Genomic DNA, 13,659 nt, shown 5'->3' with positions numbered 1-13,659 from the left:
AATAAAACATTAAGAACTGATTGGAAACAGCTGAACCTAACGTGCAACATCTTAAATTATGCAGCTAGTTTTAAAGTCTAGAAACTCTTTCTGCTGTGCCCTGAGGCTATTAACATAAATAAACATAAAAATAGAGTTTTATCATATCCAAAAAGAACATGGTGTTTCAGGAACATTATTGGACTCACAAAAAAAGTTAATAATGACAGAGATTTGCATGCCAAAAGGGCATAAACAGCTATTCAACACCCCAATACTGTCACGTAAATTCGAAAATGCATTTTAATATATTGAAATTTGTTGCGATAACAAGAGCAATTAGATAACTCAGCCAAGCCAAAGTACAAGTACGAACGAAAAGCTGCGTTTTAGCCTATCGTTCCCTTTATTTTCATGCAGGCGTAATTTAATTACTCACCCAAAAAATCCATGGGCCTTTCTGAATGGGCATAGATCTCTCATGCATATGAGTTGTAATAAAATATTCCACTAAAAAGGAAATAATTAAGCCTGGTGCATCTGGTTCTCAGTGAGCGAAGCGTGTGAAATCAGCTGAGAAGGGGGAGGAAAGTCATCATTCTGTCCTATGTGTAAAGTAATGTAATGGGCAGGCTGCAGGAAATCCTACTCTCCATCCTCCCTCTTCATCTTCTGGTGTGATGGCATTTCAAGCGCGACAGGGCATCTCAAGGCAACACAATGGTTTCATACTCTTGTTTCAGACCGAATGTAGGGCAAAAAAAAAAAAAAGTATTGGAAAAACATTATTTAAAAATAGATCACAGTTCGCTGAATGCCAAGGAAAAAACGCTCGCGCTTCAAGGAAGAACTGAACGACCCTCTACAACTTACATATTTTAAAACAGGCGTGTCTTAATTATTATTTCAGGGTAGCCAAAACAAGCGGCTGGAAAAAAGGATAAACTAACAGAACGGAGCTCTGAAATAAGAGAAGAAGTTGGTCGATCCAGATGACATGTTGTCATTAACTTAGCCTTGTTGGGAGCAACTTGCACTGCACGTCGTTTTGACAAGAATCCGGAGCACAATAAACGGTACACGCGGTACTTTTAACCACGCTGACAATTTGTCCCCGTGGCGTGTTTTTTTCTCTTCTTTTTTTAATAATGTGGGCTATGCTGGGAATACAGCGGCTGGCTCCAATGAGAGCTAATATTAGCTGGCTAGTGATGTCTCCACGTTTCAGCTGCCTCTGTGTGTTCGGAGGAAAACAGCGGCGCCGTTCTCCGCCGAAAAAATTTTCTCTCCACTCGTCTCACGCTCGTGACATCCTCGCGCGGAGTTGCGGCCGCTCCGTAAAAAAAAATACCCCCACACCACACCGCGGTCACACTGTTAAATTTAATCCCATTATATTTCTTCTTACCTTCCGGCTTGTTTTCGGCAGCCATTTCCCCTTCACGCGCAACATCCTCCTCCTTCCTCACGACCGTGGGTACCACGCGCGTGCACGGCGAGGACAGCACGAGGAGGGACCGGAGCGGCACGCGGCGAGTCGGTCCGACCAAGGCAAACTTACTATTGGCTGCAAGGCGGTGAGTGACGGAGGGGCTCCGAGATGAAAAACAACATCTCTCCTCACCTTGGCACCTCCAGCTGGGATTTTGTTCCCCCCGTTTATTGGTTGTATTTTGAAGGCATTTCTGAATTAAGCTGCTTTTAATAAAACTGTGGGTAAAAGAAAAATAAATAAAAGTATATCCGATGCTTTTTGAATAACCTATTGAGTCAAAACTAGTTTGAATGTTTTATTTTGAGGTTGTAGGTTGTCAATCCAAAGAGACACCAAACTCGTTAGTGTCATGGAGTAACAGGGTAGGATCCCTTCACTCGAAAAATATTCACCTTTCTTAAACATGTGAACAAACTACAGTCCATATAAAACAATAACGAATATCGAAACTCGACATTTCTATCGGTCTGACATTAAATTAGACTATATTTTTCCTACTTCTATTTTCTACAGGCTACTAAAATACATGTAGAGTTTGCTTTATAGAAGTTTCATCACTTTTGTGTAATTCAAAAGTTGACATATTACTGTGCCATTTCAGAATTTATGAAATCCCACATAATGATGCCAGAGCTTTTTAAGCTTCTGATAGGTTTATTCCAAATATGAGTTAAATGGTGTCATAACTGTGGATGTCACTGGAAAGGATTTCTTGACATCCACTAGTCTGCTTCATCCTTGAGTACGTTTGACAGATAACTAAAAAGTGCCACTTTCATCTGTTCAAACAATTATATGAAAGAAGAAACAAAATGGGAATTTCCAGTCATTATGCAATTCAGAAAGAAATACTGGATGTGTCCCAGAGGAGAACATATTTAGGAACATATATAATGTGCTTATTCACCCCTGAACAAAAACTAAAGACCTCTTGAAGAGGCAGGATGAAGCTGGTGAGAGTATTATTATATTGCCATGTTTCACATGCAGAATGACAAGCAGGACACAGAATGAAAAGGTAAAACAAAAGAAAATGTACAATGCAGGGAAATTTGGCCCTCTGAGTTCGGCACCGTCTTGAGGACAGTGTAGGAGTTAAGAGGCATAGAACATAAAGATGGGTGCTTTTGACAAGAGAAATGGATCTGAATGGAGAATCTGCTGAAGGCTTGCATTCTGGAGGAGAGTCCAGTCGGAGTCGAACAGATGGTTTGTAAAATATTGTGTGTTCATGAACAGGGAGTGTTGTAGACTGGGCAAGCAGATGGTGACTTGAGAATGATGGAGCTGTTGTGGACAACCATGGAGTGGTGGAAACATTTGGTGGAGTTCTGACGTTTGGTTGTGGAGTCGAGAAGCTGCAGAAGACAGTGAGAGTCCTCAATATGGGAGGGACTGAAACTACGTGAAATGTAGTGAAAAAAGACCTTTACAATAATGCAAGGCCACCAAGAGGAAGAAGTTATATTATAGCTGAAGCTCTGTATTAAAGGGTGATGTATGCAGTTCAGTTTAGGTGGTGGTGCTGAAAGAACAGCTCCCTTGCTGCTTGCATGACCAGATATAAGTCATTGCAGAGATTTTAACAAGAAAGGAAAAGGTAAATACAAATACGTGTATACACCCAATATCACGGATTTTGTTGGACTGAAACTTGTCAGCCACTGTTTTAAATGTCACAAAAATAAAAAAATAATTTATTGAACACTGACGTCATTAGAACCCCCCAGACCCTAAATATTTTCTGCTTTATTAATCTTTCTAAAAACATCTGGTACAACAGCAGAGAGTTGTCCTGTTTTCTGTACAAGCGCGCCTGATTGCGAACTGACGTGTGAAAAAAGTTGCTTGACTTGAATGTGTGAATTTCCTTTCCCTTTTTAATTTCTTTCGCTCCTGCCACCGGAGGGCGACAGACAGCGCAAGAGAGCCTTTTCTGCGAGGGGAACGGCACGAAGTAGAAATGACCGGGCGTAAACATGGCGTCTGCCTTGGACGACGATGAGATCTGCAATGATGATTACTATTCCCTATTAAACGTTCGCAGAGAGGTACGGGATACACTTGTGACGCAAATGATTTTTTGTACTGATGCATACATTAGGTACTCTTTAGTTGCTCTAAAGCTGATAGCCAACAGTTGCTCGTTGAATGAGATGTATGTGACAAGGTAAGCTAGCTTGTGACCCACGACATTGATTAGTGTGCACTGACATTTGAGTTAGAAGCCGAACAAGACTCTGTGTGGAGTATTGAGTTAAAGTTTGGTCAGCGTGAATCGTGTTTTGTGGAAGTAAGGTAGAAGAGTTTCCTCTTACTATGATAATCTGGGGGCTAATTGACAAGATAGTTTCAGTTGTCATGGATGTGCTAACTGGCTAGTGCTACAACTCTAACTGTTAAGCTCCAACATGCTTACAGAGTGGATAGTTTATCTGTGATGTCAAAAAGTGTTCGTTGATGGTACTTTATTTGGTCAGCTTCAAGTGAATGTTATTAAGGTTTGACTTATGGTCACTGTGTTCTTTATGGTTAGAGATGTGATTCTTTAAGAAATACCACTATAATTACTCACCTCGTGTGTTTATTTTCTGGCAGGACAGCAGGTGGCTGTAGACTCAGTACTTAAGATCGGTTTTAGATCAGATCATTACATTTTCAAGTAAATTATTATAATTGTGTCCTGACATTTCTTCCATAGTACAACCTGTTGCATTACTAAGAATGTAAATGTACGAGGACACACAAAGCAAATTATGTTTGTCTTATGAAGCAATAATTTTGCAAAACCAAAAAATTAAAGTATGTTGATATCTAACATAAATAATATTTATGTTAGATAAATAGTATGTAACGTGCAAAGCTAATGTGTTACTGCTAACTTGACAACAGTTTTGATCATCATTATACCAAAAGTCTTATTTTTAAAAGCAAACTATCATTGAAAAGTGAAATAAATGCACAATATTGGTATCAAAATATTGAATTATGTACTGTGCTTCTAATAACATACATGGAATACAAACCAGCCAGGGCATACTATATACAATATAATATATCTCCTCATTAGTACAGTGGTGAGTATCCCCGCCTGTCACGCAGGAGACCAGAGTTCGATTCCCCGACGGGGAGTGAAGTTTGTTTCAGGTCCCTCTTGAAAATTACGGGGTTTACCTGATTAAATAAAGGAATATTATTAACTATCTGGGAAAAACTCAACTGAAAGCTTGAGGTTGCTACTTATTGGTGTCACTAAGATGTTACTTAGATCAAAAGTCTCATTATGCTCTTACACTCTTTGGTCCGCTTTAGGCCACCCAGGAGGAGTTGAAAGCAGCTTACCGGCGCCTGTGCATGCTATATCATCCTGACAAACACCGCGATCCTGAGCTAAAGCGACAGGCTGAGGCTCTTTTTAACCTTGTACACGAAGCTTATGAAGGTAGGTCAATCTTACAGTAGTATTTTCTCTTCAGCTTAGCCTAAACAAGCTTAACCTAATTTTGACTGTTTTGATTTACTTATACTTTATGTAATTCAGAAATGCTCACAAGTCTTCAATTATTTATTTATCTTGTTCTAGTGCTTAGTGAACCACAGGCACGAGCTATCTACGATATCTATGGCAAGCGAGGGCTCGATGTGGATGGATGGGAGGTAAGTATTATAGATGGTGTAGTGGCAACAACTCTAAAAAAAGGGCAAAAAATGTATCTAGAAACAATAGTCAGACTACAAGCAAGAGAAGTCTACTGAGAACACTATGACAATATCTTAAGAAATTTTTAAAAGTACTTCATATTAAATTTCATTTTAAATGCCACTTGTACATTGTTTGCCACATATATAAACTTGTCCAAATGCCAACAGAAAATCATTTCATTTTTGAAAGATTGTAGATTTCTACTTGGAGAGCTTGCACCAAAAATTTAACTCACCTTCAGTAATAATAGACGTTAAAGAACCTTACAAAACTTATTTTCACTTTCAGTAAATTGCCTGCAGAAGTTGGTTTGTATTGCAAAGAAGGATAGCTACCGTTCAGTAAAACCACGACTGTAATTATGAACAAGGTTTCAGTATGAGCTCTCTTTTGCAGTTTAGGTCAATTTTGACATATATGTTTATTAATAAGAAATATGAAGATGTTTTTTTTTTTTAATAGAAGCTTTAAAAAGCATGATGTGACTGTGCATCACTTTTTCTTCAAGTTAGTTAGCACTTAGTTATTGTTTGCATTCGCTTTGTATTCAGTTCCTGTCCACTTCCTCCAGGTGGTGGAGAGGAAAAGAAGTCCTGCTGAGATTCGGGAGGAGTATGAACGCCTTCAGAGGGAGCGAGAAGAGAGAAGGCTTCAGCAACGGACCAATCCAAAGGTGTGTGTACACTAAGATGAAAACCTCTCTTTAACTGTTGTAGGTTCCTTTGTGTGCAACACTAATCAATAATCACTTCACAGGGAACGATAAGTGTGGGCATTGATGCCACAGACCTTTTTGACCGGTATGAGGAGGACTACGAGGATATGGTGGGAGGCATGCCACACATAGAAATCAACAGGATGCATATATCACAATCTATAGAGGTACATGACTGGCCTATTTGTTGTCTGTCTTTGGCTGTCAGGAAGGTGTTTGATCCTGTTTTTCCTCTCAACGTTCCTTTGCAGGCTCCTCTCACTACAAAAGACACAGCCGTTTTGTCTGGCTCCCTGTCTACCCACAACGGGACTGGAGGTGGCACTATTAACTTGGCTTTGAGAAGAGTTACCTCAACTAAAGGGTGGGGTGAGGTATGCTTCATTCTTTCTATTTCTGGTTATGTTTGTCACAAAACAGTTTTCTACCTGTCTTTTAGGAAACATGTTGACGTTTGAAGATCTGGAGTGTTTTTCGTTGTCTGTGTTTACGCAGGTAGAGTTGGGGGCCGGAGACACTCATGGACCTCTCTTTGGAATGAAGATATTTCGGAACTTAACGCCTCGATGGTATGTTTAGCAAAGTAAAATCCTGTTCGAAGTTGAGTCACAGCAGCTCCAACGATCTTTTGTTTTGCTTTGTCTCAGCTTTGCAACAGCTCAGTGTGGGCTCCAGTTTTCTTCGCGGGGAGTTCGTCCTGGGGTGACAACGGTGCTGGCTCGCCACCTCGACAAGAACACGATGGGCTATCTGCAGTGGCGCTGGGGAACCCAGTCCTCCATGAACACCAGCGTAGTGAGGGACACAAAGAGCAGCCATTTTACCATCGCAGTCCAGGTTAACAAGCAATTTCATTTACCTATAAGAGTATATGCATGTGTGTTGAAATGCAACAGTTTGGATTTTAGAAAATAAATCATTTCTGAGTTTTTCCCACCTTTTAAAGTGACTTATTACAACTTTATTAAAAAAACAAACTGAAAACTCTAAAATAACGTGGCTGCATAAGTGTGCACACCCTGAAGCTAAACTTTGTTGAAGCAGTTTTGATGTTGTTATAGCACTCTATCAGCATAGCACATCTTGACTTTGTAATATTTGCCCTCTCTTCATCCAGTCTGTCAGACTGAGAGGCATCTCCTGTGCCCAGCCCTCTTCAGATCCCCCTACAGTTCCTTAGTCGACAGCCTGAAGCTCTCTACTCGGAAGCCCGAAGCTCTCCACTCATAAGAGAAGAAGAAAATAACTGAAAAGAAAGAAACTTATTTCTAAGCAGAATAGATCTAAACAGATAAATTGTCCACACTGGGAAAACAGTAAATCTTCTCATAGATCGTTTCTGTAAAATAAGTATTGTTGGTTTTAGTCTTCTCCTGCTGGTCTGACCATTTTTTGTCTGATCTGCTGTGTGTTTGGCGCCATCTTCTGACTGGGGTTATTATTGTCCTACCAGCATTCTGAGCATACAGATCATGATAGTTTTATCTCACAGCCTTTGCAGTAGAACAGATAATGGAGTGCACTAGTAGATATGCATTTGGCTTGATTAAGGCTCAGTTGTAAAAAAAAAAAAAGTCTTCAAAGCAGGATGATGCTGCCACCACCATGCTTTATTGTATTCTTTGTGGTGATTGTTGCCTTTGCACCAAACAAACATTTTGGAACCAAAAAGTTCAACCTTCCTTACATCAGGCTCTAACACTTTGTTTCACAAGCTTGTGGGAGACGTGAAATGTGACTTTGCTAAATTTAGCTGGGCCTGGATCTTTCTCTTTGTTAGAAAAGGTTTCCATCTTGCCACCTTATCCATTAGCCACTACATAAGAAGAATATGAAAGATTGTGACTTGTGCTGTACAGCAAGTACCTGCCAGAAATTCCTGCAGCTTCTTGAATTTCGTTGCAGGTCTCTTGACTGCCAGTTTTCGTCTCGTCTTTTCGTTAATTTGGGAGGCCATCCAGCTCTTGCCGATGTTACCTATTTATAATATTTTCTCTCCTTCTTCACTGTGTTTTGTGAAATGTTCATCGCCTTAGAAACCCATCTCCTGACTAATGACAATGAGATCTTTCTGATGGTTTGGAAATTCTCTGCGAACCAGTGGTTTTGCTGTAATAATCGACTTGAGAAACTGTTAATTAAAACCTACTGGAGCAGCTGAACTTTATTTGGCATTAGTCGGAGATACTTTAAATCACGGCAGGTGTGCTCTGACTCCTATTGAACATGAATTTTAATGTGGTGGTTAATTCTGAACACAACTACCTCCCCTGTTACAAGAGGGCGACACACTTATGCAACCTGCTCATTCAGCTTGTTTTTAGTTGATTTCTTCAGGTTATTCAGTGATTAGAAGCTCTTTATTTCCTCCAGAATCAACAATCTCCTGTTAAAGTTGTGCCAAAATGTGTGTCTCTGCAGCTTGGCATTCCTCATACCTTTATGATGATGAGCTACCAGTACAAGTTTCAGGATGAAGACCAGACGAAGATTAAAGGCTCAGTAAAGTATGTTGTCAGAACACATTATATGTGACGTAATGCAGTTGTAAATTTATATGAAAGGTGAGAAAATTACTTTCAGAACCTCTTGAGGAAGTCCCAACAGATAAGTCATATTTGTTTTATAGGTGATGTTGCAGAATTTTGCGACAGCAAAAGATGTCAGTATTCAAGTATCAGAAAATGCAACCCTTTCACAGACAGAGATTAACTTTTAAAAACTAAAGTGTAATCCAAGTTGAACTAAATACACTTTTTGTTGCTGTTGTTTGGGACTAAACTTTACATCAGAAATAACATAATGTACAACAACAGCAAAATATCCCCCCCCCCACACACAAAAAACAGTTTCCTTTCAGCATTCACCAGGCAGGACACCACCAGGTGGCGCTTAATGAAACTCTTTCCTCTATTTAGTCTATATCGGGGGTCTGCAACCTTTGGCTCCGGAGCTCTGGACTTTATACTTTCCATAATGGCTCTTAATAACTTTGGCTTAAAGTGATAAATAGCCAACTTGTGTTTTCTAAATTCATATAAATGCAGTTATGTGCAGTTTTTCCAATGTTTTATTGCATAATTGCACTGAACGTACTGGTACACCAACAGTACCAGTAAAAAGAAACTGTATCCATTCTCTTTTTGCAAATGTTTTCTTTATTTTAAACCCCCAAAAATTAATAGTACCTTTGTAAAAATTACACTTTTCCAGTTGTAGATATTTATAAAATAAACGGATTTTCTCAAAAGGTCATGTAACATTTGCAGCCCTTGATGAGTTTTATTTGGTTGGACTAAGTGTGAAAATTCCACTTTTGGATTATATGACTGCAAACCACTGATCTACTGGGATTATTAAATTCATGTTAATTTACCTGTATTATTATCATTTATATGGCAAGGCAGGCATATAAATTATAACAATAATTTATATCATATATTCTCATTTTCATCATGAAAATATATGATGAAAATTTTGCACACTTATGATTTGAAACAACCTGAGAAAGGTCTGTCTTTAAATGCTAAGCATCAATTACTGTTTTTCTGTATAGATTTAAAAACCATCTTCCTCATTTAGTTTTATGCTTTGGTTCTTAACACATTGCATTGACATATGGGTGATGAATAAACTCACTATTCTTGCCCTACTCACCAAAAAGATGCCATCTTTCCCCAGTATTCATGAATTGTTTGTTGCTCATGCAAACTTTGACATATGAATTTGTGCAATTTGATGTGGAAAAAAACCCCCTAAATGACCTTAACCATCATCCTTTACCCCGAAGGCAAAATATATTATTGATTCTCGGACAGTCTTTTCAAGTTAAACTGTCCGGAGCGTTGTTATAAATATAACATGCAGGTTCATCTTATTAATTGTGTGAAACTTTAGAAATTCAATTTAAAAAATGAAACTCATTTATTACACCTAGTAAGATATTTTAATCATTTATTTCTATTAATTTCAATGGTTATGAAAACCAACAGATCAGTCTCTCCTAAAATCAGAATAAGAGAATTTATTAAAGAAATGTCAGCTGATTTTAATTTATGTAATGTTCAATCCTCTCAAGGCTGCAGTTATTCTTGTTGTTTTTGCACTTCTGTGCCACATTTGTTCCTTCTACTTAACTTACTAATAATATATTTCATACATCCCTCTATGAACAGATACCTTATTTAGCACTGACCTGGTTTGCCTTAATTTCTTGAAATATATCATTTTGTGTGTGTTTGAATCTGTATCGGTTTCACCTTTTGAATTAAATTACTGAACTAGATTAACTTTTCACTGATTTTGTAGTTTATTGAGATGCACCAGTAAACCAGAGCAAGAGCTTTTGTTTGGAGAATGAAGGCCAGTAGCTTTTTGCATAAAATGGGTGACAAGTTGTAATCATCACAGAGTTTCAAATGTTTTACCCAATAACTTGCAATCTAAACCTGAGCAACCCACATGTGGTGAGATGGTAACTCTGTTGTAATGTGACAGATCGGGTTTCTTTGGGACGGTGGTGGAGTACGGCGCTGAGAGGAAGATCAGTCGGCACAGTGTGGTGGGGGCCACCGTCAGCGTGGGAGTCCCACAGGGCGTCTCCCTCAAGATCAAGTGAGTGCAAAACCGTGCTCCACTTTATTTTATTCCCACCTGTTGTGTTTCCAAATGTTGGTTTCTTCTATTCCACTGTACTGTTACCATGGCACCTGAAAGAGTAAAGTCAAAACTGTCAGTCAGTGAAAGCATGTAGACATTTCCTATTTCTGCCTGCGCTGGGAGTTGTCGTGATAGATTTTCTCTAAGTTTTGTTTTCCAGAAGATGTGTAGAATTACCATGGAAATGGTTGATTTTAATTTACTATCTATGTTTCTATGTCCTCGATGTAAACGATAAAATAATTTCTCTAACTTCAGGCTGAACAGAGCCAGCCAGACGTATTTCTTCCCTATTCACCTCACTGACCAACTCTTGCCAAGTGCAGTGTTCTACGCCACGGTTGGACCTCTGGTTTTCTACCTCGCCATCCAGCAGCTCGTCATTCGGCCCTATCTGCGGGCCCAAAAGGAACAGTAAGTAACATTCCTGTTTGTCTTGGCTGCTTCATGCAAGCAGTCTTATTGGAGAGGACTCTCTCCTTTATTGCTATGGTCAGATTTCATGGCCTCATTTTATTTCTTCATTTTGTTTTATTCAGAGAGTTGGAGAAGCAGAGGGAGAGCTCAGCCTCTAATATAGCAAAAAAGAAACAGGAAGCAGAGGCTGCTGTGAGTATTTGACAGATTTATATGTAATTGTGGTTCGTGTCCAACTTCACGGCGGGGTGCGAGATTAGAGATGTCAATAAATGTGTCTGACTGCTGAGAAATATTTTGCCTATCAACAAGTAAGATGAGCAGATGAGATTGAGCTAGATAACATGCAAAAAAGTAATGGAATTTATTGGCTGCATATCTTGATGTCTGACTTCTAGTTTTCGTTTTTTTCCACCTCTGAAGGTTTTGCTCATGCAGGAGTCTGTCCGAAGGATTATTGAAGCAGAAGAATCTCGAATGGGTAAGAACATTCATATTTGAGCAGTGATTTAAGTATTGAATTTTCAGTTACACTTTATTTCCCGAAAGAGTTTTTTAAAAAAAAATTTTGGAAGACTGGAGTCGGGACCAAAAAACATTCCTGCTGCTCTGGCCCCCTTCATGTCAGAATATTATAAATTAATTTTGTTTGCAAACTGTTCTCTGGTGACATCGTATAGCACCACACTGTAATGTTATTGCTGCTTCTTTATTTAGGCCTCATCATCCTCAACGCTTGGTACGGCAAATTTGTGACGGACAATAGCAGAAAGCACGAGAGGGCAAAGGTCATCGATATAACTGTGCCACTTCAGTGTCTGGTGAAAGACTCCAAACTCATTCTCACTGAGGCCTCAAAGGTAAGAACTGTGGTTCAATGCAGGAACCTAAAGCAAAGCAGACTCAACAACTACTGTGTTTTAGTATTTACTGGTACAGCCGATGGTGCATTACTTTGAGTTGTCTGTTCAGTCAGGACTCCCTGGCTTCTATGACCCCTGTGTGGGGGAAGAGAAGAGCCTGAAGGTGCTGTATCAGTTCCGTGGAGTCATGCATCAAGTCCTGTCAGGAGACACAGAACCACTCAGGATACCAAAGCAATGTAAGTTTTTCTGGATAGCACAACACGAAAGTATTCGTGTTTTGTTGTTGAAGGAAATTGTATTGAAGAAATTGTGAGGGCTAATTGTAATTTCTCTCTCCTTTTTTTTTATTCCAGCTCACAGGATTGATTCAGACACATAGAAGTGCTTGTTCTGACCAAAAAAAGACTTATCTCTAGACTGTTGGACAGAAGATGAAGAGACCTATGTTTTAGATGCAACTTGGAAATCAGTCTTTGTTACCCAGAGATCATGAATTTACCTGTTTGTCCTGATGTTCATTTAAATATTGAGAGTGGAATAAGATAACAAACTGGATTTATCAGAACCAGTATCCATGGACGGGGTTTTGGGCTGCGAAATGTGACAAAAATTTGCTGCTCTCATCATAAATCAGAGTTCTGCCCTCGTTGGGATCAGTTTGGTTTTGGGAATGGCTTGCAAATTTCTATGTTCTATGTACTTGAACAAAAACTGCAGTGCCTACTGGATCAAAGACATGAAAGTATCTCTGTTTATTTGCCATATTATTAAAATCATTCTCTCTCATTTTGCTCAAACTTACATTGTATTTTTTTTTGTTTTATTCCATATTTTTCTATGAGAAAAGACTGAAATTACAATGGGTGATTTGAGTTGGATTTTGTAAGTCAACAACATAATAGCTTGAGAATGCGACATCAATTGCCCAAAACAGCACAATGCATCATGGGAGTTTAAGACAGTAGAGGTGGGTTGGTGTTTGGTGCGGTTTTGTTTTCGTAATCCATGTCTGTGGTTCTCTTTTTATGTAGGTTTGAAAAATACCTATCAGTAATCCATAGTGATGGAGAGGTGAAGTTTCATGTGAGGTTATAAGCTGACGGGCCACAGTCCTTCATATGCTCCACTGCAACATCGAGTGATAATAACCTGATGTGTGAAGTTTTAAACTGAATAAATGAATGAATAATGTTTGTGATGCAAATACATAAATTCTGAATATTGTCTTAATCTATTTTTATGAAACAGTGGCTGTAGATAAAAAGGAAAACCTTGAAACAAATATGGGAAAGGGTTGTGATGTAAATGGGCTTGTGTTCTTACAAAAATGTCACCAGGGACAAAATATAAATATATTTTTTCCTAAATATGAAAATCTTTTACTGTTCTCAGCTTCAGACGGTTTCTCTGTTTTGAGATGTTTCCATCTGGTATAGAAAATACTTTTTCAAAGAGTATGGGTGTAACCAGAAAAGCATCAGCAAATTTGTAGAAGTTGGGATAAAGCATTTTCTGTCCTTCCCAATATTCCAGGGGATTCTCCAGTCCACCAATGCATGGTTGTATGCTGTCTTGTTGACAGTACCAGTTTCTTAGACATTTTCTGAATCCTTAGTCTATTGAGCATTTCAGTTGTTGACTGATGTCCTAGATACCAATGAGTTAAAAGAAATGTATTTAGCTTAGGCAAAAAGTGTAAAAATGTGTATTATGTTTTGACTTAACAAGCTCTAGTGACCTCTGTGTTGGTCAGAGACTCAAAACATGCCTTAATTAAAAGTCAAGAGGGTCTTGTTTAAGAAGATGCCAAACACTTTATTATAGA

General features: G+C 38.8%; 2 protein-coding genes across 10 annotated transcripts in view; one reads left to right on the top strand and one right to left on the bottom strand.

Annotated features, from left to right (window-relative positions):
* Nucleotides 1-1,964, bottom strand: part of LOC102236405 (calmodulin-binding transcription activator 1-like) — a 386,596-nt gene extending 384,632 nt beyond the window's left edge. For 3 of the 9 annotated variants that reach the window (XM_023330097.1, XM_023330175.1, XM_023330202.1), the window contains exon 1: nt 1,388-1,961. In XM_023330097.1, the coding sequence (XP_023185865.1) occupies nt 1,388-1,412 (25 nt within the window). In that variant the 5' untranslated portion in view covers nt 1,413-1,961. Of the gene's footprint in view, nt 1-1,387 lie in introns of all 9 variants that reach the window. The other 6 variants (XM_023330131.1, XM_023330185.1, XM_023330181.1 and 3 more) reach the window with 3 other exon arrangements.
* A 1,445-nt stretch (nt 1,965-3,409) lies between these two features.
* Nucleotides 3,410-12,620, top strand: dnajc11 (DnaJ heat shock protein family (Hsp40) member C11). Its single transcript, XM_014469772.2, has 16 exons — nt 3,410-3,525; nt 4,787-4,916; nt 5,058-5,131; nt 5,749-5,850; nt 5,934-6,059; nt 6,144-6,266; nt 6,388-6,461; nt 6,540-6,729; nt 8,314-8,399; nt 10,390-10,506; nt 10,810-10,965; nt 11,091-11,160; nt 11,392-11,449; nt 11,686-11,828; nt 11,941-12,070; nt 12,188-12,620. Exons 1-16 carry the CDS (start codon nt 3,454-3,456, stop codon nt 12,211-12,213), a joined length of 1,677 nt encoding a protein of 558 aa, XP_014325258.2. The 5' UTR covers nt 3,410-3,453; the 3' UTR covers nt 12,214-12,620.
* Nucleotides 12,621-13,659: the final 1,039 nt, after the last annotated feature.

The sequence above is a fragment of the Xiphophorus maculatus genome, chromosome 1 (assembly GCF_002775205.1).
Source record: "Xiphophorus maculatus strain JP 163 A chromosome 1, X_maculatus-5.0-male, whole genome shotgun sequence".
NCBI classification, from domain to species: Eukaryota; Metazoa; Chordata; class Actinopteri; order Cyprinodontiformes; family Poeciliidae; genus Xiphophorus; species Xiphophorus maculatus.
Note: the sequence above shows the minus strand (reverse complement) of the source record. Positions and strands in the feature narration are given on the sequence as shown.